Source organism: Crassostrea angulata, chromosome 3 (assembly GCF_025612915.1).
Source record: "Crassostrea angulata isolate pt1a10 chromosome 3, ASM2561291v2, whole genome shotgun sequence".
In the NCBI taxonomy this organism is placed as follows: Eukaryota; Metazoa; Mollusca; class Bivalvia; order Ostreida; family Ostreidae; genus Magallana; species Magallana angulata.
Window position 1 is genome coordinate 57,983,988 of NC_069113.1, and position 25,227 is coordinate 58,009,214.

Genomic DNA, 25,227 nt, shown 5'->3' on the forward strand with positions numbered 1-25,227 from the left:
CATAAACCTCGGACCATTACTGGGTCCCCAGAAAGGGGTTCAATGTTTAAAATAGAAAAAATGTAATGTTACAAGGAACTGCTGTTCAGGTGAGCAATGTGGCCCATGGGCCTCTTGTTAAGAATTCTATTAAGAGGCAAGATCATTTATGAAAGAAATTTGTGGTAAATGCAATTCATATATATTAATACATTCTCTGAGCCTCGAATATAAAACATTACCGACAAATTGTTCAAAACATTTTGATAGATACCAAAAAACCCTGTTACAGTATTTTTTCCAAAATGCCTGCACTCAACAATTATATCTACGTTGATTGCATATATTAGAAAGCTTTGTTTTATTCATACAGATATATAAAATTTAAAAGAGTAATAAAAAACACAAACATTCTATGAATTGCGGTAATAACGAACAGTGCTCAAAATTAAAAGTTCAAAAGAAAAATGACCCCACAAATTTTTTTTATTCAGAGTAAGAAATATTGAACAATGATATTTAAATCTCAACAAGATTAAAATCAGTTAGCTTTATTTTTTTATGGCCAGTTTCTACTTCAAAGCAGAATGTATGGGATAAATTTGAAAACTTTTGAATTGCGTATCCATCCAAACCATCTGTATAAAATGTTTCAAACATAAATTAACAATTTAGTTGACGTAAAACACAATTAATATGTGTTATATACAATTTTTTATTACATATTTAGTTATATATCTATCAGGCTATTTGACAGTGACGAAAAGTATTTCAGCTATCATGTCAATCTCTCCCCCATTCCATTTTCTATTGAAAACCAATGATAATATTTTCATAAGGTATAACTGTATGCAACGAAGGTAGATATATTCCACCTTTTGAGTTAGGTATAATTGTATATGCTGTGAAAATAGAATAGATAGATTCTACCTTTTGAATTTACTAAATAAAGCATTACAGAGAAGCTATTTACCATATTATGTAATTAAAGAACGTGTTTATTACACAGTAAGAATATGTAATCTCTCTATAGAGCTTTACTTTTTTTTGCCTACCTACTACCAGTCCTAAGTACACCAGCTGGCTGACCATATCAATCAAACTGAAATATAGCTGATCATCAATACAGTAACGCATTTGAACAAAAATAAGTAAATCACTTTTTGAATGTTTTTATAGATACTTTTTGTAACGTTTGTTCCTTTAGAAGTAAATCACAGGTTGAGAAACTTGACTTTCGCTATTTGCATACTCTTCTTCTTATTGTCGGCCAGGTACAAAAAATCACGAGAGTCTATGCACAGTCCCCAAGGTCTCCTCATTCCACAGTCAATGTATTGTAGAAATTTCCCATCCTGGTCAATAACATGAACACACTTGTTATTGATATCAGCAATAAGGATATGACAGTAACTGTCTGTGGCGATTCCCTTTGGAGAGAATGCCTGGTTCCATTTCGGAGGAGGACGATGACCAATGTATTCAAATCTTCGCTCACCAGTTTCCGTGAAAACATCCACGATGTCTTCTCTTGAAATACATATGTCCCTATTCCTATTTTCAGTGATATACAAATAATCACACCTAGTAGTATCATCAACCTGAATGACCTGTTTCTCCACAGTTCCAGAATACCGAACAACTTTGGATTGACATTCATGTGTCATGGTGATTAGCAGGTCTCCAAAGAAGGAGACACAAATTCCACGTGGAAACCAATCGTGTAGCATTATCAGCATCTCTGCTTTCTCGTTCCGTACAATGTACACAGCGTTTGTTCGAGAAAGGATATAAACTAATTCTCCATTTTGAAGCACAGCAATATCGTAAACGCGTTCAAATAGACCTCTATCAAATCTTAATGATTTGATCTTTTCTTTCTTGTTGAAGTTGAAGAGTGATGCAGCACCATGGGCTGCCCATATGTGATCACTTTTTAAACATGCAATGTTTTGAAGATAGTCAATCCCTGTATATACAGATGACACCTCGACAGGTTTATCCATCAGTAGCTGATGTGTCGAGGTAAGGCTATGATCCTCCGAAACGTCAGTCGACAGAGCACCAAACTGCTCACGGATACTCTGTTGATTGATTTCCATGGGCGTAAAATTAGGCAACGAAACATCAACAATCTCCAGACCTTTATTGAGTCTGGCATTTTGACTTTTGTATTCGATTGCTGTTCTCAGATCATTTGATTCTAGCGTTTCTTCATTTGATTGTAAGACCGAACTAATTTTTGACAAATTTATTTCCATTTTCACTTTGTTGACTTTCAAATTTTTCACTCCTCTCTCTTTTATTTTTTCAAGCTGAGTTTTGAGTTGACTGACAATAGTGTCTATCTCTTTGTGCCATTTATCGCCCTGTTGGTTTATTAACTTGCTAGCTTCTTCAGACTTTTCTTCAACCTCTCTGATTCTTATTTCTAAATCATGTAACATTTTTTGGTACAATGGAGCAAGTTTTGATCGCAATTCTTCATTATCCTTTTGTATATTTTTTTTAATGATGTCACATTTTTCAAGAAGTTGAGATATCTTGTGACCGGTGTGTTTGTCAGACGCAACGCATGCAGAACATATTGGAGTATCGCAGTGCGTACAATACATCTCACATCGCTCTTTGCTATGGTGTAGACAGGGAGGGTAGATAGGGGTGGTTTTCCTGGACTTAAACTTGACGATTTTGTGGTCTACAGATTCATCAAACATGTGTTCCCCCACACAGGCCTTACACAGGTTGACAAAGCAGGTGTCGCAGTGCATCTCCGCTGTGTTGTTGTCACACACGTCACACCGCACCACATCCTGGGCACGGGGGTCCATGATGCCTCCAAGAAACCTGCAATGATAACCGATATATCAATTTAGTTCCATACAGATGTTCTTACAAAAATACTCAGAATTAAATTCCTAATGTTGTTGTACCTGGATGGATTTAAATTATAGATACATGTATTAGGTAAAAAACCCTCTTTAGTGCTTAATCATATCATATACGATTTTTAACCATAAACTATTTTTTAGTAAAGAGAAATTCCTCATGTTTTAGCCATAAAATTTGAACATTTACTTATCTTTTACATACATTCTCCATTTAAGGAAATACATGTAAGCATAGGCCAGTCATAATTAAATAATGGTAACAATCTTTATATTCTACCCTAGGTAAAAATATATGATGAACTAGAAAACTGACCAGTCAGGAAGGGCCCCGCTATGACAATTAATATAGAGAAGTGAAAAAAAATTTGAATTCCATCCTCTTTATATTAACAATGATGAAAAATAAATGCCCGGCAGAAGATGTAAAGAACTGGAATATATAGGATCTCGTGATTTGTAGTTGGATATGATTTTCATCCAACAATTAAAGTGTTTTTTTCTTGAGCCTTAGTGAGGGGATAAAACACACAAGTTGGATAAAAATCATATTATACTACATGTACAAATCATGAGATTCTATTTATCCCATATTTTATACACCGCAATCAATGTTTACACTGTTTATAAAACTCTACATTATTTTACTTCATTATGCCTAGGCAAATCCCATTGTAAAGTCACAACTGTGGGATATCAAAAAAATATCCAATGAGTCATATCCACGGGATAAAGTGGGTTAACATGGGATGAAATAAAATTTGTTAAAAAAACAAAGAATTGATACCAATGCAATGATACCTAGGCTTTGCCTCTATTCAATAAAATTATTATAAATCATTGTGTACGGTATTTTAACCAAAATAAAATATGAATATTATATTTTAAATCCATATTTCAAAAAATGTACACAATACTACACATCATTCAAAATTGACCTTAACTTCAAAACAAAGTTCATTTGCAGACACAGGCAGTGCAGTAATTAATCTCAATGTGACAGATAAAGATAAAGCTTAGGATTTTCTTCCTGTGGAAGGTTAATTAATCCCAAAGGAAAAATATTGCACAGCCTTCCATGTATACAATGGTAACATTCTCAGCAGTTATCTCTCTTTGCCCATTCATTCTCAGCAGTTATCTCTCTTTGCCCATTTTTCTTGTGCATAGTTAGGAATCTACCCCACTACCCCAGCTCCAAACCAGAAGACATAGAGAACCAAACTTAGCATCAAAATATGTATTTCTGCCTACTGAACTACCATACCAAATTTGAACTTGATTGGGCAACCATAAAAAAAGTTATTAGAAAAAAACAGGAAATTTGTGGACAGAAGAGTGACAGACGGACGGACGGACAGAAGGACGGACGGACAGAGTGATTACTATAGGGCACCCGCAAATTCTTGCGGGGCCCTAATAAAATGTCCGTTATTAAACCACAGAATAAGTACTAGTGTAATGAAAAGCACATTTGGAATAAAATAGGAATTTAATTTTTAAAAAAAATTGTTATTCAGTTAAACTTGTTTAAAATAAAAAGAAAATTGGGGTCGAAGCAATCACACTTAATGTATAAACGTACATTACCACTTCTGGAAAATGAATTAGTGAACTGCACATGTACCTACTTTCTAAAACTCCAAGGTTTTGCCGTAAGTCTGCCAGAAGATTGTCCCACAGTGCACTTTCTTTCGCATAATTTATTTTAACCGCAAAGTTTATACATTTATCCCATCCCCTTTTTAAATGGTTTTCCTGTCTTGCCTATATATGGCATGTAAATATTTACACAAAAGATTCGGTGTTCTTCAATCAGTGTTTGCTCTCTCGCTTAATTCGCTTAATTAACTCCAAATATGTTGGTATGAATCAAACAGTGTTGTTTTCTGAATGTATACTAGTATTATCCATACTTAGTATTTGCGAAATTAAATTAGAGGGTGTGCATACAAAATGTTTGTATTATTAACTGTTTAATTAGACTTATATTGTAAACTTATGTTTAAAAAAACTGTCTGAAGTGTAATACTATATATCACATCTTAGTCAACTCTGCGAATAAAATCACTATAAATTAGAGTTAACTAACTGTAAACAATCGTGCCGATCAATATTTGTTGTAATGTGCTAAAAAACTTAATCTAGCGGTAAAAACGGTGACCTCAAGTTGTAGCCCGAATTTCCCTCCACTGAATATCTGCATGTCGTGCCCATGTAAATACATTCATTGGGTAAATTGGATCAACAAATATTCATAGGCAGTACCTCTCGGCTGACAGACAAAGTTAGCAACCTTGTAGTATTGTACAGATATGGCATGCTAAATTCACAAAACTAGAAAACTATACTTCACAACGATAATCTATATTTCACATCTTTAAACCATAGTTAAAGCGATCATTTATATTTTAGATATGGCGCGCCAAATTCACAAACATAGGTAATCACAGATTACAAAGCTCACCGAGATGAGACATCACCCTTATGAGACTTCACCTTTATGAGACTTCACCTTTATGAGACCACCTTTATGAGACCACCTTTATCATATTAAATGAAAATCATACTTTATGATCTTTGATATTCATGGATTCTGTTTTGACACAATATCGTATATCATCTGTTAAAAAAATTGTATGATAATCATATGTTCATATGTTAATCAATACAATAATATAAAATTAAATATTGCATCCTATCATATTTACAACATATATCATACAATACAATAAGATACCATAATAAACAATGATGAGATATGATATTGTAACGTATGATATGACATTGTGTTGTGTTATACATTATTGAATTTGATCACATAATACAATATCATAATATATAAAACAATATAGTATTATATTACAATATCATATTACATAATACATCATAACATTGAAACATGATATTATATTGTATAATATAGTATGATATTGAATGATACTGTATCATTTTTGAAACATAATATGATATTGTATCATATGATACTATATAATTTGATACAACATTGTATCATATCAAATGATACAATATTATGTGATAAAGTAAAATATATAATACAACATTATATTATACATATTGTATCATATGATACAATAATATATTTTACAATATCACACAATACAATTTCATGTGATGTGATAATATATCATATTATAAACCAATATCATATTATACAATATATCGTATGATAATATTACAGTATCATATTATACAATTTCATGTGATATAATTCTACATTACAGAAACTAATATCATATTATACAAATATTGACTGGGGTTGAGGGCAACATTGATTATATTAGCCCCCGAGGGACGAAATATTGCCCGACGCGAAGCGGAGGGCAATATTTTCGTCCCAAGGGGGCTAATATAATCAATGTTGCCCGAAAACACAGTCAACATTTGTTTTGTTATATGAAGAAACAAACTAAAATTAAAGAAAGTAATTGAAAACAGATCGCCGTAATTTTCTCAGCTCAACAAAGAAATCACGATTTCAATTTTTGTACAAAGTTCGTTTCCAAACTATCCTCAGCATCAAACGGTCACTTATGATATTCCACCGCCCGTAAGAATTAACATACAGATGTTCTACCTGATTTTACTTCACAGTAATTCGCAAATCCTTATATCCGTTATGCTAGCAAACCGTCGCATTGCGCGTCCGTTGTTTACTTGCCTTGACTGACTGTCTATTATGACGTCACCTTGTTTTGGAGTCGCGAAGAATTATTTACGTCATCGTTTACGAATCAACAAATCAGAGCCGATTATTTGAAATAGAGGGAATGTTCTCTAGATATTATTCCTAGCCGGTCAATATCAAAAAAATATTGACCGGTCAATATTTTTCGGACGAGCTAATATTACAGTTATTGACTATTCGTCTATATAGAGTTATATAGTGAGAATACACTACTGAATATAACAATATACAATATCGTATGATACAATATTATAGAATATACAATATTGTAACAGGATACAATATTGTATTTTGCAATATCTTATGCAATAGTATCATGTGATAAAATAATAAATTAATAATACAATATAATATTATACAATATTGTATCATAACATACAATACTATACATAACGATATCATAACATTAAATATCAAAAAAATTGATACAATATTATATCGTATCATATAACTTTTTATCATATTACATATGATATTATATTGTATCATATTAAACAATATTGTTTCATACCATACAATACTATTTCATAGGAATCATGTTATAACATTTATCAACAAACACATCTACTATCGAGCAGGTTTGAGTGAGGTAGGAGATTTCTTTAGCATCCTTGATAATGGAGATCAGGCTCTGCATCTGAAGCAACCTCTGTGTTTCATTTATAATATAGTTAAATTAACTATGCAAGCTATCATCTATAAAACATGTGACCTGTTCCAAAAAAACTAAACCTCATCCAGCATCCAAAACCTATGGCTCAGATTCAGCAATCAAGCCTGTCAGGTGCATCAGTATACATAAGACGCATCTCCATGCAAGTTTGGTGAAGTTCAGACCAGAAATAACTAAGATATTATCATCAGAGGGCACTAGCAATTAAAACCTTAACCTGCTCCAGCATCCGCAATCTATGGCTCAGATTCAACATCCATGCCTGTCAGGTGCATCTGTATCATAAGACACGCCATCCATTCAAGTTTGGTGAAGTTAGAACCTGTAATAACTAAGATATATTTTTTAGCATCCTTGATAATGGAGATCAAGCTTTGCATCTTAAGCTTCCTCTGTGATTCATTCATATTACAGTTTAATCAACTATGCAAGTTTGAAATAGTACTATTATCTATTAAACATGTGACCTGTTCCAAAAAACTTAACCATATCTAGCATCTGAAACCTATGGCTCAGACTCAGCATTCAAGCCCGTCAGGTGCATCAGTATCATAAGGCGCACCATCCATGGAAGTCTGGTCGTAGTTAGGACAAGTAATAACTAAGATATAATCATCAGAGGGCACCTGTTTCAAAAACTTTAACCAGCTCTAAAAACCTTAACCTCCTCCAGCATCCGAAACCTATGGCTCGGACTCAGCATTCAAGCCCGTCAGGTGCATCAGTATCATAAGACGCACCATCCATGGAAGTCTGGTGTAGTTAGGACAAGTAATAACTAAGATATAATCATCAGAGGGCACCTGTTTCAAAAACTTTAACCAGCTCTAAAAACCTTAACCACCTCCAGCATCCGAAACCTATGGCTCAGATTCAGCATTCAAGCCTGTTTGGTGCATCAGTATCATAAGACGCACCATTCATGGAAGTCTGGTGAAGTTAGGACAAGTAGTAACTAAGATATAATAATCAGAGGGCACCTGCAACAAAAACTTTAACCAGCTCTAAAAACCTTAACCTCATTCAGCATCTGTAACCTATAGCTCAGATTCAGCATCCAAGTCTGCCTGGTGCATCAGTATCATAAGACACACCAACAATGCAAGTTTGGTGAAGTACGGACCAGCAGTAACTTAGATATTGCTATCAAAGGGCACCTGCAACAAAAACTTTAACCTGCTCCAAAAACCTTATCCTCCTCCAGCATCCCAAACCTATAGCTCAGATTCAGCACTCAAGCCTGTCTGGTGCATCAGTATCATAAGACACACCATCCATGCAAGTTTGGTGAAGTACGGACCTGCAGTAACTTAGATATTGCTATCAAAGGGCACCTGCAACAAAAACTTTAACCTGGTCCAACAACCTTAACCTCCTCCAGCATCTGAAATTGAGGACTCAGATTCAACATCCAAGTCTTTCATGTCCATAAGTAGGTCCAAATGCATCATCCATGCAAGTTTGGTGAAGATAGGACAAGTAATAGCTTAGATACAGGACATGCAACAAAAACTTTAACCAGGTCCGGACGCCGACGCCGAGGGTATAGCATAAGCTCCCCCTGACTTCGTCTCGGTGAGCTAAAAATGACCGAATCATAGTTTCACAGTCGATAAACTGATTTACGGTTGTAAACAATAGTTTATGAACAGAAAACTATATCAACGACGATAATTTATATTTCACATCTATAAACCATAGTTAATGCGATAATCTATGTTTCAGAAGTATGATTAACACTGAAAACAACCATTTGCAATTGCAAAACATAGTTTATCTGATAAATGTAGTTTTACGATTGTTAAATTGTGATTAACAACTTTAACTATAGTTAACGAATGAAATTATAGTTTACAGGTGTGAATCTATATTTATCAGCAAATTCTATCGTTAATATAACGTTATTAACAGACAGATAAACTTAGATTATCATTCATAAACTAAAATTTACAATTGTTATTTATGTTTTAAATTTGCATATGTAAATTATAGTTAACATATCGTTAATTATAGTTAAAAAATTGTTAACTATAGTTTCCGATCGTAAACTTTAGTTAACAGTCGCTAATCCAATTTTATCGTCTGTGAAACTTTATTTAACCCGTTAATCTATACTTCACATCTGTAAACCATATAGTTAACGTAATCATGTATCTTTTAGAAGTGAAAAATATAATTTTACACTTAATTATTATAAAAACCATTTGCGATTGCAAATCATAATTTATCTGATAAATATAGTTTCACAATTTTAAAACTATGATTAATAACTCTTAACTATTGTTAACGAATGTGAATTATAGTTTACAGATTTGAATCTATATTCATCAGAAAAAATCTATTGTTAGCGTTATTTAAAGACCAATTAAATTAGATTATCATTCGTTAGTTTACAACCGTTAAATATAGTTTTACAAATGAAAACTATATGCCCTTCCAAAATTTAAAAAATGAGCAAAACATAATTTTACATTTGATAAATTAGATTTATCGACTGGTAACTATAGTTAACGAACCAAAAACTATAGTTAACGATTCGATTTTGCTGATAAATATTGTTTCACAGCTGTAAACTATGATTTGCGTTCGTTAACTATGGTTAAGAGTCGTTAATCTTAATCGTGAAAATATATTTATCATATAAACTATGTTTTACAATCGCAAATGGTAATTTCCAATGTGAATTATAGTTTTACACTACTGAAACCTAGACGATCGCGTTGACTATGGTTTACAGATATGAAATATAGATTAACGGCGTAAAATAAAGTTTCACAGAAAATAATCTAGGTTTTTGTCAACTGTAAACTGTAGTTTATGAACGCTAAGGTATAGTTCACAATAGTTTATTGTTAACTATAGATTACGGGTCGTAAACTATAGTTATTGATTCGTTAACTATAATTAACGTTCCGTTTACTATAGTTTTTATAAGCAAAACCATATTTAACAGTTGTAAACTATACTTTACGAATGATAATGTAAGTTTATCTGTCTGCAAATAACATTTGCGATAGATTTTGATGATAAATATAGATTGACATTTGTAAACTATAATTTGCATTCGTTAACTATGGTTAAGATTTGTTAGTCATAGTTTCACATGCATGAAACTATATTTATCAGATAAACTATGTTTTGTAATTGCAAATGGTTGTTTTCAGTGTTAATTATAGTTTTACACTTCTGAAACATAGACGATCCAATAACTATAGTTTACAGATGCGAATTATAGATTATCGTCATTAACTATAGTTTTCAATCCGTTAACTATAGCAGTCAACAAACCTAATTTATCAGATGTGAAACTATGTTTATCTCATTTTTGTGAATTTGGCGTCCCATATATAGAGGGGATAGTATTTTTTTTTTGTGCAACGAATGTAAACATTGGATTATAAATATGTCATAAAGGATAATTTAAAGAGAAAATAAGTTAATTAAGTATGTGTTGTTTGACATTAAGGGATTCGACATGTTTGATCACCAGAGTAATTGCCCTAGTCGTACGTTACTGGTTCCGGTTACAATATTTTTCCTTCAGAACACCAAACCCCGGAAATTTTTTAGATCCACCAGTGTGTATATATATATATATATATATATATATATATATATATATATATATATATATATATATATATATATGGGTTTGTTATCATTATCAAGACTTATGCTGTTAAACCGAATGAGGTCAATTTTGCAAATATGGCGTACCGTACTACGATAATATACTTTGAACATATTGTTCAAGAAATCTGTTTTACGCTTAAAACAATTGTGTGAATCATGGTGAATATGTTTTTATATCACTGGTTAACTGTTTACAGATATCATAAGTAGTATAGCATACAGTGAAAATGAAAAATAACTACATACCACCCGCACACTGGTAAAGTTGTCCCTATAGAACAATTTAGTATATGGAAGCCTGTAAGTGAAAATAAATCTAAGTGGCGGATCTGTGTAAGAGAAAACGATGCTACCCCAAGAATTGATATTTAAAACTATTATTAAAGCATATAAGTGGTTGTTTGGATTCTATCAACCACCAATATACTCGAAGAAGGAATCCTGGAAACACAGCCATTTCGCCCCTTTTTAAACATCAACATTTACCTTTATAAACAAAACTATTGTAACATATTACTAAAAGCTCCAAGCATGGTCTGTATGGAAACATTTAATCACATCTTTGTTAGGGAACATGGCATCCATTAAATAAAATTGTATACTTCTGTGAGAAATCCTGACTTACCAGATACTGCTATGTATCGGTCATTGTATTACTTGTATTTGAATAAGAAGGCGGGGCGGCAATCAAGCATTCGAAAATTGTGCTTATATAGTGTGTTTGAAGTGTTTATTAAGTGGTTTTAAATAATACTAAAAAAAAATAAATCTGAAAACCATCTTTTGGACTTGAGACCAATACGATGTCGCATTTAAGTGTGCATGCTTAAAGTGTGGACATGAATAGAGTTAAGTCACGCGATTGGGACTTTGTTATTCACGAGGTCAAAGACGGGTAAAAATTAGTAACAAAGTACCTCTACTATAGAGAGAAGCACTTTTTAAAATATAACATATGAGCGCATTACTGTTCCAATATATTTCACGGGTTTGAATGACTAGTATAACTGTTTTCATCGACCACATTCGACAACTTGAAACATCAATGCGCTCATTAATTGAATTATTGTAGTGTTTGGAAGTAAAAAAAAAAAGAGGGAAGACAGTGTTGATTTTTCTGCTTATTACCTGGGAGAAGAGACGATTGTGGGCATTTAGAGGATTCATTCTTTGATTGCTTATATCATAATCTCTATGATATATTTTTTAAGTTCATATCTGATTGATGATCAACTGATATAACCTTTTTATCAGACATCAGTGTCTGTATAAATGATTCTGTATATCTATATATATATATATATATATATATATATATATATATATATATATATATATATATATATATATATATATATATCTAACACACTGGACCGTCTAGAAGTTGAACTATAAGACCTTAAAATATGCATAAATTTAATTTTTATACTGTTATAAATCGCGACAAAAATATCCATGTGTAGATTATATTATTTTCACCCACAAAATATGTAAAATCCAGGACCTTAAGGGCAACGCACGTAATTTATTTGAAGTCTAAATATTAAGGCTCAAAACTCATTGCCGAGTCATCTAGGTTGCGTGGATTTATTTGTCTGCACATTTTACAGTTTTTACAATTTTTTTGACATTGTAAATTGCAATATGTTTGTCGAAAGTACAATTTTTATAATTACACGTCCAGCAAATATCTTTTTAAAAAAACCTGGTCAGAAAAATCTAATAACTAATATGCAAGTTAAGCAAGCCATACACAACATCACATGCAAGAAAAGACAGACAAGCTTAGATAAGAGGGAGACCAACTGGGGCTTACGACCAATCAGAAAAACACAACAGATTTTGAGAATTTTCCTTAACAAAAGAAATAAAATACAAGTCATCAAGTCATTATTATTTAAATAATTTTATTGATCGTATTCGAAAACTTACCACTAAAAATGCCTGCAAGACCTTAGTGTGTTCATTCGTTACCTCTAGACTGGATTACGGAAATGCATTGCTGTATGGGTTGAGCTCGAGCTCCCTGTCAAGACTGCAAAGAATTAAAAATACAGCGGCCAGGATTATAACAAGACAATGAGAATAATCATGTAACCCCCGTACTTATGTCTCTTCATGGGCTGCCAGTGGAATTTCGACTCCAGTATAAGTTACATGTGGCTGTTTTAAAGGCGCTTTACGCGACGTCACCATCATAAATCCAGGACCTTGCAAAATAATATGTTTCTATGCGTACATTGCAGTCCGAAAATTCAAGATTACTTGTCAAACCTCGTGTCCGCTGAAAACAGTATGATGATAGGCGGTTTTTTATATTCAATATAACATATTGAATGGGATTAGGCAGCAGGCTCGGCCTGTTTTAGCTCCCCCTTACATGATTGGCGGTTTGACGTTAGTACTTCAGTGCTTTGGGACGGTCTATCGGCATATCTAAGCCATGAACAACATCTGTGCGCTTTTAAAAAAATCACTTAAGGCTCATGTTTTAAGATTAGCTTTTTATAATTGACACTGCATATCATTTGTTTGATATCTGTGTACAGGACTCTCCTGATTTAACATTTTAAAGTAATGTTATTCTTGACACTGCTTCATTTCAAACATGTTTTATGCCTCTTAATTGTCTATTTTAATCCTGTAATATTATTGTTAATCATTATTTTATGTTAAGTGCTTTGGAGTTATTTTATTATATTTAGCATTTTATAAATTTTGAATAGTATTAAATATATTTTTTAATTTTTGACAAACGTAAACCAAATCAAGAAAACAAATATTACATCTTAAGGGTTTTAGTCCGAGTAGAAAGTTATGAAAACTAAATAATTGTTTTGTACGACAGTTATAAAAACCCCGATCCTCACTGACCTCATCGTAAAAAGGGCATTCTACTTTGGAATAAATTTTTCCAACTAAAGTAGAATAATAATCATTTGATCAATATTTTTTTTCTTTATCTTTGATAATAGACATCATACATTACTGCTATACAATAGGTTTGCATATTATTATGTCTGCATTTATAATAGAATCGTGTGTATAATAATTCTTCAGCAGCAGATTGTAGGGAATTCTTCAGCAGATTGTAGGGATTTATCAGAACAGGTGCAAAAGATTGAGCAACCATCTGTCCTCTTGATCAACAGAACATCTTACAATAATGAGTTCGTGGTCATCCCTGTCATTATGTATTTGCAGAAGCAGTGATTGTGTCTGTACTTGTACATGTATATATAGTTTTCACCAAAGTCTGATTCTTTCTCGGGTAGGACCATCGCCTCTCACCTTACCGGCGAGGGAGCGTTACAACGCAAACATCTGTCTCAAATCAACTATTTTTAGTTGTTTAAATATTGATAATTGCAAAATAATATATTTCGGCCCTTTAAAGAAAACTTCTACTGATGTCACACTTTTAATGGATAACTCCACAATTAGTGCCCAAATATTGATATTGAAAGAATATTTTTTTATTAACAAAATTTTGACTTAAAATTAACATGAACAGACATTGGCCCTCTCTCTCTCTCTCTCTCTCTCTCTCTCTCTCTCTCTCATTAGGGCAAACATGACAAATAGTAATTACAATGCAATAGCTACATGCACGTAAATAAAATTTATATAATATTTGTATTGACCTTTAGAAAATATAAGTGTACCAATCCTTTGAAAAAAATGATGGAACCTCACTTCCAGTGTCTCTTGCTTTGTTTATCTCTTTGCACTTGCCTTTTGCAATGCTAACTTTGTTTATCTCTTGGTTCTTCCCTTTTGCAATGCTAGCTTCGACTATCTCTTGAGTCTTGCCTTTCGCAACGCTCGTGTCATCAATCTCTTTGTACTTGCCTTTCGCAATGCTAGCTTCGTGTACCTCTTGGTACTTGCCTTTTGCAATGCTAGCTTCGTCTACCTCATGGTACTTGCCTGTGGCAATGCTAGCTTTGTATACATCTTGGTACTTCCCTATGACAATGCTAGCTTCGTCTACTTCTTGGTAATTGCTTTTTGCAATGCTAGCTTCGTCTACATCTTGGTACTTGCCTATGGCAATGCTTGCTTCGTCTACTTCTTGGTAATTGCTTTTTGCAATGCTAGCTTCGTCTACATCTTGGTACTTGCCTATGACAATGCTAGCTTCGTCTACTTCTTGGTAATTGCTTTTTGCAATGCTAGCTTCGTCTACCTCTTGGTACTTGCCTATGGCAATGCTTGCTTCCTCTATCTCTTGGTTTTTGCCGTTTGCAATGTTAGCTTCGACTATCTCTTGAGTCTTGCCTTTCGCAACGCTCGTGTCATCAATCTCTATGTACTTGCCTTTCGCAATGCTAGATTCGTGTACCTCCTGGTTCTTCCATGTGGCAATGCTTGCTTCGTCTACCTCTTGGTACTTGCCTATGGCAATGCTAGCTTTGTATACATCTTGGTACTTCCCTATGACAATGCTAGCTTCGTCTACCTCTTGGTACTTGCCTTTGGCAATGCTTGCTTCCTCTATCTCTTGGTTTTTGCCTTTCGCAATGCTAGCTTTGTCTGTCTCTTGGTTATTGTCTTTCTCAATACTAGCTTCATGATTCTCTTTGTACTTGCCGTTCTCAATGCTAGCTTCATCTATCTCTTGGTTCTTGCATTTTGCTGTGCTAGCTTCGCTTATCTTTTGGTATTTGTATTTCGCAATTTCTCCACATCTGCTCTTTTTATCGTCAACGAAAAGGAAGCCAAATGAATCTATGCACAACCCCGAAGGTTTCCTATTTCCACAGTCAATGTCCTGCAAAAATTTCCCATTCTGATCGATGATATGGATGCACTTACTTCCCGTATCAGCTATTAGGATATGGCAATATCTGTCTGTGGCAATTCCACTTGAACTAAAATCTTCATTCCAATTTGGAGGAGGATAACGGCCATTGTATCGAAATCTTAATTCCCCTGTTTCTTTCAACACTACCACTTCTCCCCTAGAGACACAAATGTCTCTGTTGTTATTTTCAGTAACATATAAGAAAGGCTTTTCAGAGAATGGTATGGTGTTTTTACCCTTGTTACCAAATTGAATGGTTTGTTTCGGAATGGTTCCAGCATATCTCACGACTTTGGATTGTTTCTTTCGTGTTTATGGTAATTAGCATGTCTCCCGTCGAAGTTATACAGATACCTCTTGGCAACCAATTCTCCAGTCTGATCAATGTCTCCCATTTTTCACCTTTTAGAATATTCACAGTTCTTGTATCTAAACAACTGTTAATTACTTCTCCATCTTGGTTAACAGCAAGGTCTTTTGGTGAATCTGAAAAAGATCGTTTATAGTTGTGTATTCGTTTGACTTCTTTGCATTCAATGGTTTCAAACAGTTTCAAAGCCCCAACGCCAATAGCCCAGATTTGATATGTATTTGTGCATGCAATACTTTGAAGAGGGCTAAAATCTGTGTCTATAACTGCAATCTCTATTGGTTTATTCAGTACGAGCTGCTCTTTTTCATTGGCTCCTGGTGTGGGTGAAACGTTAGAAGATTCACTATATGACAAAGAACCAAATTGCTGCTTAAGACTCTCAAGGTTGATATTTTTAGGCGAAAAAAAAGGCATCTGTAAAGGAATATCAACATCAGTGGGTGTTCGAAAAAGCGTAGTTTGGCTTTTGTAGACAATCACTTTTATCAGTTCACTTGATTCTTGAATTTCTTCATTGAATTTTAAAACAAAAATTATTTTAGACAATGTTTCTTCTATTTCTGATTTTTGTACTTTAAAAGTGTTTAATACTGTCTCTTTTGTTTTTGCAATCTCGGCTCTAAATTGTTCAACAATGTTGGTAATCTGTTGATGCCAGTCATCGCTTTGTTTTTTGAGCAAATTGTCCGCCTCTTCACACTTTTCCTCAGCTTCTTTAATTTTCATCTCTACATCATATAACAGTTTCTGATATTTTGGGGTAACGCTTGATCGCAAATTATCATTATCCATTTGAATATCGTTTTCAATGATTTCGCACTGTTCAAGAAAACTGATTGTCTTGTGACCTATATGTGCGTCAGATGTAATGCATAACGTGCATATAGTCAGATTGCAAAGTTTACAATACATATCACATTGTTTTTTGGAGTGTTCTGAACAAAAAGGATAAAGAATTGTGGTTTTCTTAGACTTATACCTGACGATTTTGTGGTCAATAGATTCATCAAACATGTGTTCTCCCACACAGGCCTTACACACGTTAATGATGCAGGTGCCACGGTGCATCTCTGCTGACACAGGTTATACCACACCATGTCTTGAGCACTGGGGTCCATGATATGTATCAATGGCGACTCTGCTAAAAAAGCCAAATAACATCACCGTCATGAAAACAACCTTGTATACATGTGTTATTTCTTAAGATGGATGGTGATTGAGACAATTGTTCAATTTAGATGATAATTTAGTCATGAAACATGCGTTATCAGTTTGTTGAGCGTTTGAAAAAACAAAAAACAAAGTGATAACAATCTTGTAATAAAATAGGACAATTTGTCTCTTTAAACAACCGTCTATTGTTATGCAATTGTCGGTAACTAGTTATACTGGTTGTCACATTAAAATTCATCATTGTATATATTTAGTTTCGTATTTTAACTTAACCACATATCCCGTGGTGAGCCCCTTAGTGTTTTAGTCTTACGTTTGTAAATACCCATATTGAACCTCAGTTCACCGGGCCTTAAACCCGCCAGTCCGTGCAGTATCAGTTTGGACGCGGCAGTCCAGAGGGAAGGACGCACTTATACTTCTCTCGTGCATACCATCCAGTCACTATGCATTTTTGTTAATTGAAATAGCTGTGTGCTAACTCTGAAGTGAACCTGGTACTGGCTTTTTCTGAGGTGAGGTTTATTAATTGTCACTTTTATCGTCATTTTGTTCATTACTGTTCTAAAACACCCAGTCATGGTATTCCAATCGTTTTTATGCTTATTTGTTACGTTTGAATTTAAATGTCTATGTTTAGATACACGTGTTTGAATCTATCATAAGTATGGCGGACTATTATGGTCATATTCCTTTTGTATTAATGAGTAGTATTATGCAACACTGCATTTAAGTAATTGAGTTAGTATTTTGTGAGTGTAAAAGCTAACATGCTTTATAGTAAGTCTTCTGTAAGACTGTATATCAGTATTTTGTGTGTAATAAGCGTCTATGCTAAGAGTGTCATTCGTGACTGTATAGCCTGTAAGTAAAGTATGGTGCGTATTGGTGTAAAAGCCACAGTTGCTTTTGTCATGTACTTAATGTGTTTGTGTACTACGTTGGCGCAGGTTCCTTGTTCCATCTATTGTGTAAACCACTTTCATCGATGGTGGCCGAATATTGGTGACGTCTTGTGTGGCCAGTAGAGAACATTGTCCCTTGGAGGACCTCACCAGTCCATTCTTGTCAAGACCAAGTGGCAATAGACAACAGTGGAGGACCTTACCAGTTCCCCTACTAGGACATACTAGGACAATTACTTTCAATGTGTATCAATTCAAACTATATTAAATATGTAAAAACAATGTAAAAATATTGTCTTAGTCTTTGTCTTACAGTAAATATAAATTTTAGTTAATTCCGCTCGAAAATCTGTGACAAATTGGTGTCAGAAGTGGGATCTATTCCCCAAAATCTTTGTATTAAAAAAGAAAAAAAAAATTGTAAAGTTTTTCTGAAAAAAAACTACTCAGTGTTCAATTTGTTTGTTTACCGTTTTGTTTTTTTGTTCCATGTTATTCATGTTCATTGTTCTTTATGTTGTTTCAGTTTGTGTGTACCATTGTCCTTTTGTGTGTGTTCTGTGTTGTATAAAATCAGCCGTGTACTGGTTGTTTGGGACCTTGGAAAAATGCTAACCAGAGTTGGACCTGTCTCAGTAAGTCGGAACCTTCTGGTAACTACAGAGTAGTAAGCTATTTTGTGTTTCGTGATACTGGATGCATTTGTTTTCGCGATGTATTGTGTATCATAGCTACTGGTGGTTTTGAGTTAGTCAAATGTGAAGTGAGGTTCAAGTTAATTTATTCTTGTACCGATAGTTTCATGTCAAACATGGATGATTTGAATGAGTTAAAAGCATTTGGTGAGGGTTTAGGTCTTAAGGATACTGCTCTGGCAGATTTTATTAAAGAACAGCAAGCTATTAGAAGAAATGAGAGACAAGCTCAGAGAGAGTTGGAAAAGATTAAGATGCATGCTCAAGCGGACGCTGAGAGAGAGAAATATAATTTTGAGCTAGAGAGAGAGAAAGTGAAGATTGACACTGAGAAAATGAAATTAGAGCAACACTCTTATATTGCAAGTGAGTCAAAATCTTACGATAGTCATGTGTCCGCTAAGATTCACAAACTCCCTTTCTTTGACGATTCTCACGATGAGATGGATAGTTATCTTTTAAGATTTGAAAGGTACGCTGAAGCTCAGCGTTGGGATAGATCGGATTGGGCTATAAATCTTAGTGCTTTATTAAAGGGGAAAGCTTTAGATGTGTATGCGTTGATGCCCAAAACTGATGCCCTTGACTACAATACCCTAAAGACAGTATTACTCAGACGCTTTGAATTGACAGATGACGGTTTTAAAAAGAAATTTCGATCATGTAGGCCAGATCCTAGTGAGACATTTTCCCAGTTCTCTGTTAGGTTGAGTAGTTATTTTGATAGGTGGATTGAAATGGCAAAGGTTTCCAAATCATTTGAAGACTTGTATGATCTTATGTTACGGGATCAATTTTTACATGTGTGTAGTCAAGATTTGAAACTATTTTTAAAGGAAAGATTACCTGAGAATTTGACAAGAATGGCAAACTTGGCTGATCAGTATAAAGATGCTCGTGACCTGAATGCACTCCAAGCTACGGGTAAGGGTAAGATGCCTTTAGCAAAAAAAGTTGATCAGGTGAAGAAAACAGATGTAGGTGAGAACAAGCATGTACCTAATGATAAGAAAAGGTTCATTCCAAAGACAGAGCGTAAGTGTTACAAATGTCATAGGTACGGACACATTGCACCAGAATGTAAGTCTAGAACATCGTTTAATAACGTTTCTAATGCAGTGCAAGACTTTGGATATTCAGAGCAAAAGGTTTGTTTTGTTAGCACAATGCCTACTGATTCTATTGTAGATTCCAGAGTATCTTCTTCTCCAATGACAATGTCATCATCTTGTCAGAAGAACTCGTCTTTTAACATGCCTTTATCTGCAGGGTATGTTAACAATGTCCCTGTGACGGTACTAAGAGATACTGGGTGTAGTGGTATTGTTGTTAAAATGAGCAAGATACAGGAGGAAAACCTTATAGTTGGTAAGAAACAGACTTGTATTTTAGCAGATGGTTCTAAGGTATCTGTCCCGATTGCCAAAGTGTCCATCGATACGCCATTTCTGAAAGGTCAGTATGAGGTATGGTGTATGGAGAATCCTGTGTACGACTTGATAGTTGGTAACGTTCCAGATGCCAAACCAGCAGATCAACCAGATCCAGATTGGCAGGTAAATGCTGTTGAGACTAGGCAACAGAAACGTGACAAGAGTAAACCATATCCTCAACTTAGGGTTCCAGACATGATTACTGAAGATATCAATCCGATGACAATTAGGGATGCGCAGGAGGATGATCATTCTTTGAAAAAGGTACGTGAAAATGTAGAGAACAATCTCTCTCAGGTTAAGAAAAATGGTAAAGTGAGTTGGTTTAAGAGAAACGACCTTATGTTTAGACAGTATAGTACTCATGTGGGAGATAGGGAAAAGAGTTATTCTCAGTTAGTTGTTCCCGATAAATTCCGAAACCAGGTGATGAAACTTGCACATGATTCACTACTAGCAGGTCATTTAGGAACACAGCGTACTTTAGCGAGAGTAACGTCAGAATTCTGGTGGCCAGGAATCCAGAGTGATGTGCGAAGATTTTGCCAGTCTTGTGACATTTGTCAGCGCACAGTTCACAAAGGTAAGATTAAGAAAGTACCTCTTGAACGAATGCCACTCATAGACGAACCGTTCCAGAGAGTTGCTGTTGACCTGGTGGGCCCTCTTTCTCCAATCACAGACAAAGGTAATCGCTATATTCTCACTTTAGTGGATTATGCTACTCGCTATCCTGAAGCCATAGCACTTCCAAGCATCGAAACAGAGAGTATTGCAGAGGCTCTATTTGAAATGTTCTCGAGAATTGGTATACCTCGTGAAATGTTGACAGATATGGGAGCTCAGTTTACTTCCGCATTAATGTCAGAGGTAAGTCGCCTTATTTCTCTTAGTCAGCGGACAACAACCCCGTATCATCCTAGCTGTAATGGGTTGGTGGAACGATTCAACGGGACCTTAAAGCAGATGTTGAAGCGACTCTGTTCCGAGAAACCAAAAGATTGGGACAAGTACCTAAGTGCTGTGCTGTTTGCCTACCGAGAAGTGCCACAGGAGAGTCTTGGATTCTCACCCTTTGAGTTGGTATATGGTAGATCAGTTCGTGGACCTATTTCCATATTGAAGGAGTTGTGGACAAACGACATACCAGATCCAAACGTCAAGACAACCTACCAATATGTCTTAGATCTCAAGGACAGACTCCAGTCTATGGCTGAACTTGCAAAAGAGAGTCTGGAAAAGTCGTCTACCAGATACAAGAAACACTATGACAGGAAAACTAGAACAAGAAGTCTAAAGGTAGGAGATAGAGCTCTTGTTCTTTTACCGACTGACAATAACAAATTATTGCTTCAGTGGAAAGGACCTTTTGTGGTCACAAAGAAAGTCAACAGAGTTGATTATCAGTTAGATATGCAAGGTAAGACAAAAACCTTTCATATAAATCTTTTAAAAAAGTACATTGAGAGACCAATTTCAGATGTTGCTTCAGTGACGGAAGATACAGGTGTTCTTGGTTTAGTGAACGCAGCAGTAGTTGATTGCGTGGATGATGAGGACCAAGATGGACAGTTAGATGAGTATCCTCAATCACGGTTAGTGTAAGCACAGTAAACATTAACCCATCATTAGCATTAGAGAGCAAGGACAGATTGATGAAGTTGCTTTTTAAGTTTGATGATGTTTTTCAAGACAGTCCTGGTATCACAAGTGTACTTGAACATGAAATTAGAACGACAAGTGCCAAACCGATTCATGTCAAAAATCGTCAGATACCATATTCAATGGAGGAAACAGTAAACAAAGAGGTGAGTGACATGTTGAAGATGAACATTATTGAATCTTCTGACTCCCCGTATTGTTCACCAGTTGTTATCGTGCCCAAGAAAGATGGAACAAACAGGTTCTGTATAGATTTTCGCCTGTTAAATAATCAGACCATATTTGATTCAGAGCCAATGCCAGATGCTGATGAAATGTTTTCCAAACTTGCAGGACATAAATTTTTTTCAAAAATTGATCTATCAAAAGGGTACTGGCAGGTTAAGTTAACAGATGATTCAAAACCAAAAACAGCCTTTAGAACAGGTAAGGGTTTGTTTCAGTTCAGGGTCATGCCCTTTGGGTTAGTTACGGCTCCGGCCACATTTTCAAGATTAATGCGCAAAGTCTTGCATGGAATGGAGAATGTAGACAATTTCATAGATGACATTTTGGTGTACACAAAGTCTCTAGATCATCATTTTGTTGTATTAGATGAGCTTTTTCAGCGATTGCGGACAGCAGGTCTGACAGCAAAACCAGGTAAATGTTCACTGGCCTATTCAAATATTGACTGTCTCGGACATGTAGTGGGTAATGGGGAGTTGAAGCCAGACTTTGACAAGGTTGAAGCTATATGTAATGCCCCTATTCCTGTTACGAAAAAACAGTTAAGGTCATTCCTTGGTTTAGTTGGGTTTTACCGGAAATTTGTGCCCAATTTTGCTCAAATCGCGTCACCATTGACTGAATTGACCAAAAAAGGTTTACCCACTAAGTTAAAATGGGAAGATGCTCACAATTTAGCATTTCAGACGTTAAAAGCTTCACTTACTAAGTGTCCCATATTGAAACTTCCTGATATTAAGGAGACTTTCATTCTACAGACGGACGCTTCAGACAGAGGTCTAGGTGCAGTTCTTTTACAAGAAGAACTTGGTCAGAAACTCCCAATTGCTTATGCTAGTAGAAAGCTAAGAGAGAGTGAGTACAAGTATGCAACTGTTGAGAAAGAGTGCTTGGCAGTTGTATGGGCAATTAAGAAATTCCAGAAGTATTTGTATGGACATGAGTTCATTTTAGAGACAGATCATAGCCCACTTGTGTACTTAAATAAGGCTAAGGTCACTAACCCTAGACTTATGCGCTGGGCGCTTAGTTTGCAACCTTACAGGTTTACTATACATGCAATCAAAGGTAAAGACAATGTGGGTGCAGACTACCTTAGTCGTTTGATGTAAATATGTTTACTTTCAGTATTTTAAATTTTAATGGGTTTTCCAGTACTTCGTACTTCTCTGAAAAGGGAGGTAAATGTCACATTAAAATTCATCATTGTATATATTTAGTTTCGTATTTTAACTTAACCACATATCCCGTGGTGAGCCCCTTAGTGTTTTAGTCTTACGTTTGTAAATACCCATATTGAACCTCAGTTCACCGGGCCTTAAACCCGCCAGTCCGTGCAGTATCAGTTTGGACGCGGCAGTCCAGAGGGAAGGACGCACTTATACTTCTCTCGTGCATACCATCCAGTCACTATGCATTTTTGTTAATTGAAATAGCTGTGTGCTAACTCTGAAGTGAACCTGGTACTGGCTTTTTCTGAGGTGAGGTTTATTAATTGTCAATTTTATCGTCATTTTGTTCATTACTGTTCTAAAACACCCAGTCATGGTATTCCAATCGTTTTTATGCTTATTTGTTACGTTTGAATTTAAATGTCTATGTTTAGATACACGTGTTTGAATCTATCATAAGTATGGCGGACTATTATGGTCATATTCCTTTTGTATTAATGAGTAGTATTATGCAACACTGCATTTAAGTAATTGAGTTAGTATTTTGTGAGTGTAAAAGCTAACATGCTTTATAGTAAGTCTTCTGTAAGACTGTATATCAGTATTTTGTGTGTAATAAGCGTCTATGCTAAGAGTGTCATTCGTGACTGTATAGCCTGTAAGTAAAGTATGGTGCGTATTGGTGTAAAAGCCACAGTTGCTTTTGTCATGTACTTAATGTGTTTGTGTACTACGTTGGCGCAGGTTCCTTGTTCCATCTATTGTGTAAACCACTTTCATCGATGATGGCCGAATATTGGTGACGTCTTGTGTGGCCAGTAGAGAACATTGTCCCTTGGAGGACCTCACCAGTCCATTCTTGTCAAGACCAAGTGGCAATAGACAACAGTGGAGGACCTTACCAGTTCCCATACTAGGACATACTAGGACAATTACTTTCAATGTGTATCAATTCAAACTATATTAAATATGTAAAAACAATGTAAAAATATTGTCTTAGTCTTTGTCTTACAGTAAATATAAATTTTAGTTAATTCCGCTCGAAAATCTGTGACACTGGTGTTCTTACACTACGTGTAGTGATTTGCTATCTTAACAAGGACAGAAAAAGTAGATAATATAATTCATCATATTGGGATATCCTTACATCAAATTTTACGCGATTGCAAATAAATGTAATAAAAGACAACCCAGAAAACGTGATATTATAAAACAACTGAATGAAGGATTGAACTTACTTTAATTCATTAATTTCACAGTTACTGATTACATTTTTAAATAAGATTGCTGATGAAATAGCTTTGTTTGATTGATGGAATAAAAAATAAGGTACAAAATGTACTTTAAAATCCTCTATACGACTTTAAAAGTCTATTAAAGAAATACATAGCTTCTTTTATATGAAAAACCCAGTTCAACACGCATTGGTCCATGATCATGCACACACAAAAACTGTGACGTGACTATGGTCTTAGCCAGGCACCAAATTTCAAACACTGTACATTAAATTTAATTTTAAAGTGCATACACATTTTAAGATCAAAGTCTAAGCTGTATCATTTCACACAATACAAATATAAGGAAAAGCGGTCTATTTATGCATGGTCACATTTAATTATATAATTAAGTTATAGATATAAATGATCTATAAAAACAAAAACAAAAAACATATGCCATGTTAAAAACGGAAAATCCATTTTACACATAAGTATCTACGGCAGGGTCGTATCCAAGATTTGAAGCAAGAGAGGACACCAGTATTAGGCAAGGGGTCTGTGGCCGCCTTTAAACCCTCAGTGGGTCCAGAGCAAAGCCTTGGTGGGGGCGCAGGGTGCGAAGCCTCAGGAAGTTCCTGGTTTCTAGAGTTTTAATAGGGAAAAATGATGACTTAAAATTT

At 34.8% G+C, this 25,227-nt stretch overlaps 2 protein-coding genes and 1 pseudogene across 2 annotated transcripts; 1 reads left to right on the forward strand and 2 right to left on the reverse strand.

Annotated features, from left to right (window-relative positions):
• Positions 1-1,135: 1,135 nt before the first annotated feature.
• LOC128178572 (uncharacterized) lies at positions 1,136-11,142 on the reverse strand. The gene is made up of 2 exons (XM_052845817.1): positions 11,129-11,142; positions 1,136-2,826 (listed from the first exon to the last, which is right to left on the reverse strand). The coding sequence occupies exon 2, from the start codon at positions 2,808-2,810 to the stop codon at positions 1,194-1,196; it is 1,617 nt and encodes a 538-aa protein (XP_052701777.1). The 5' UTR covers positions 2,811-2,826; positions 11,129-11,142; the 3' UTR covers positions 1,136-1,193.
• Positions 11,143-14,411: 3,269 nt separating this feature from the next.
• LOC128177743 (uncharacterized) lies at positions 14,412-17,180 on the reverse strand (annotated as a pseudogene).
• Positions 17,181-19,201: 2,021 nt separating this feature from the next.
• Positions 19,202-24,375, forward strand: LOC128175296 (uncharacterized). The gene is made up of 2 exons (XM_052840825.1): positions 19,202-23,639; positions 24,075-24,375. Exon 1 carries the CDS (start codon positions 19,279-19,281, stop codon positions 21,871-21,873), a length of 2,595 nt encoding a protein of 864 aa, XP_052696785.1. The 5' UTR covers positions 19,202-19,278; the 3' UTR covers positions 21,874-23,639; positions 24,075-24,375.
• Positions 24,376-25,227: the final 852 nt, after the last annotated feature.

What these genes read in the sequence shown, in the direction of transcription:
- LOC128175296 (XM_052840825.1), top strand. Translation starts at nt 19,279, where the DNA reads ATGGATAGTTATCTTTTAAGATTTGAAAGGTACGCTGAAGCTCAGCGT.
- LOC128178572 (XM_052845817.1), bottom strand. Translation starts at nt 2,810, where the DNA reads ATGGACCCCCGTGCCCAGGATGTGGTGCGGTGTGACGTGTGTGACAAC.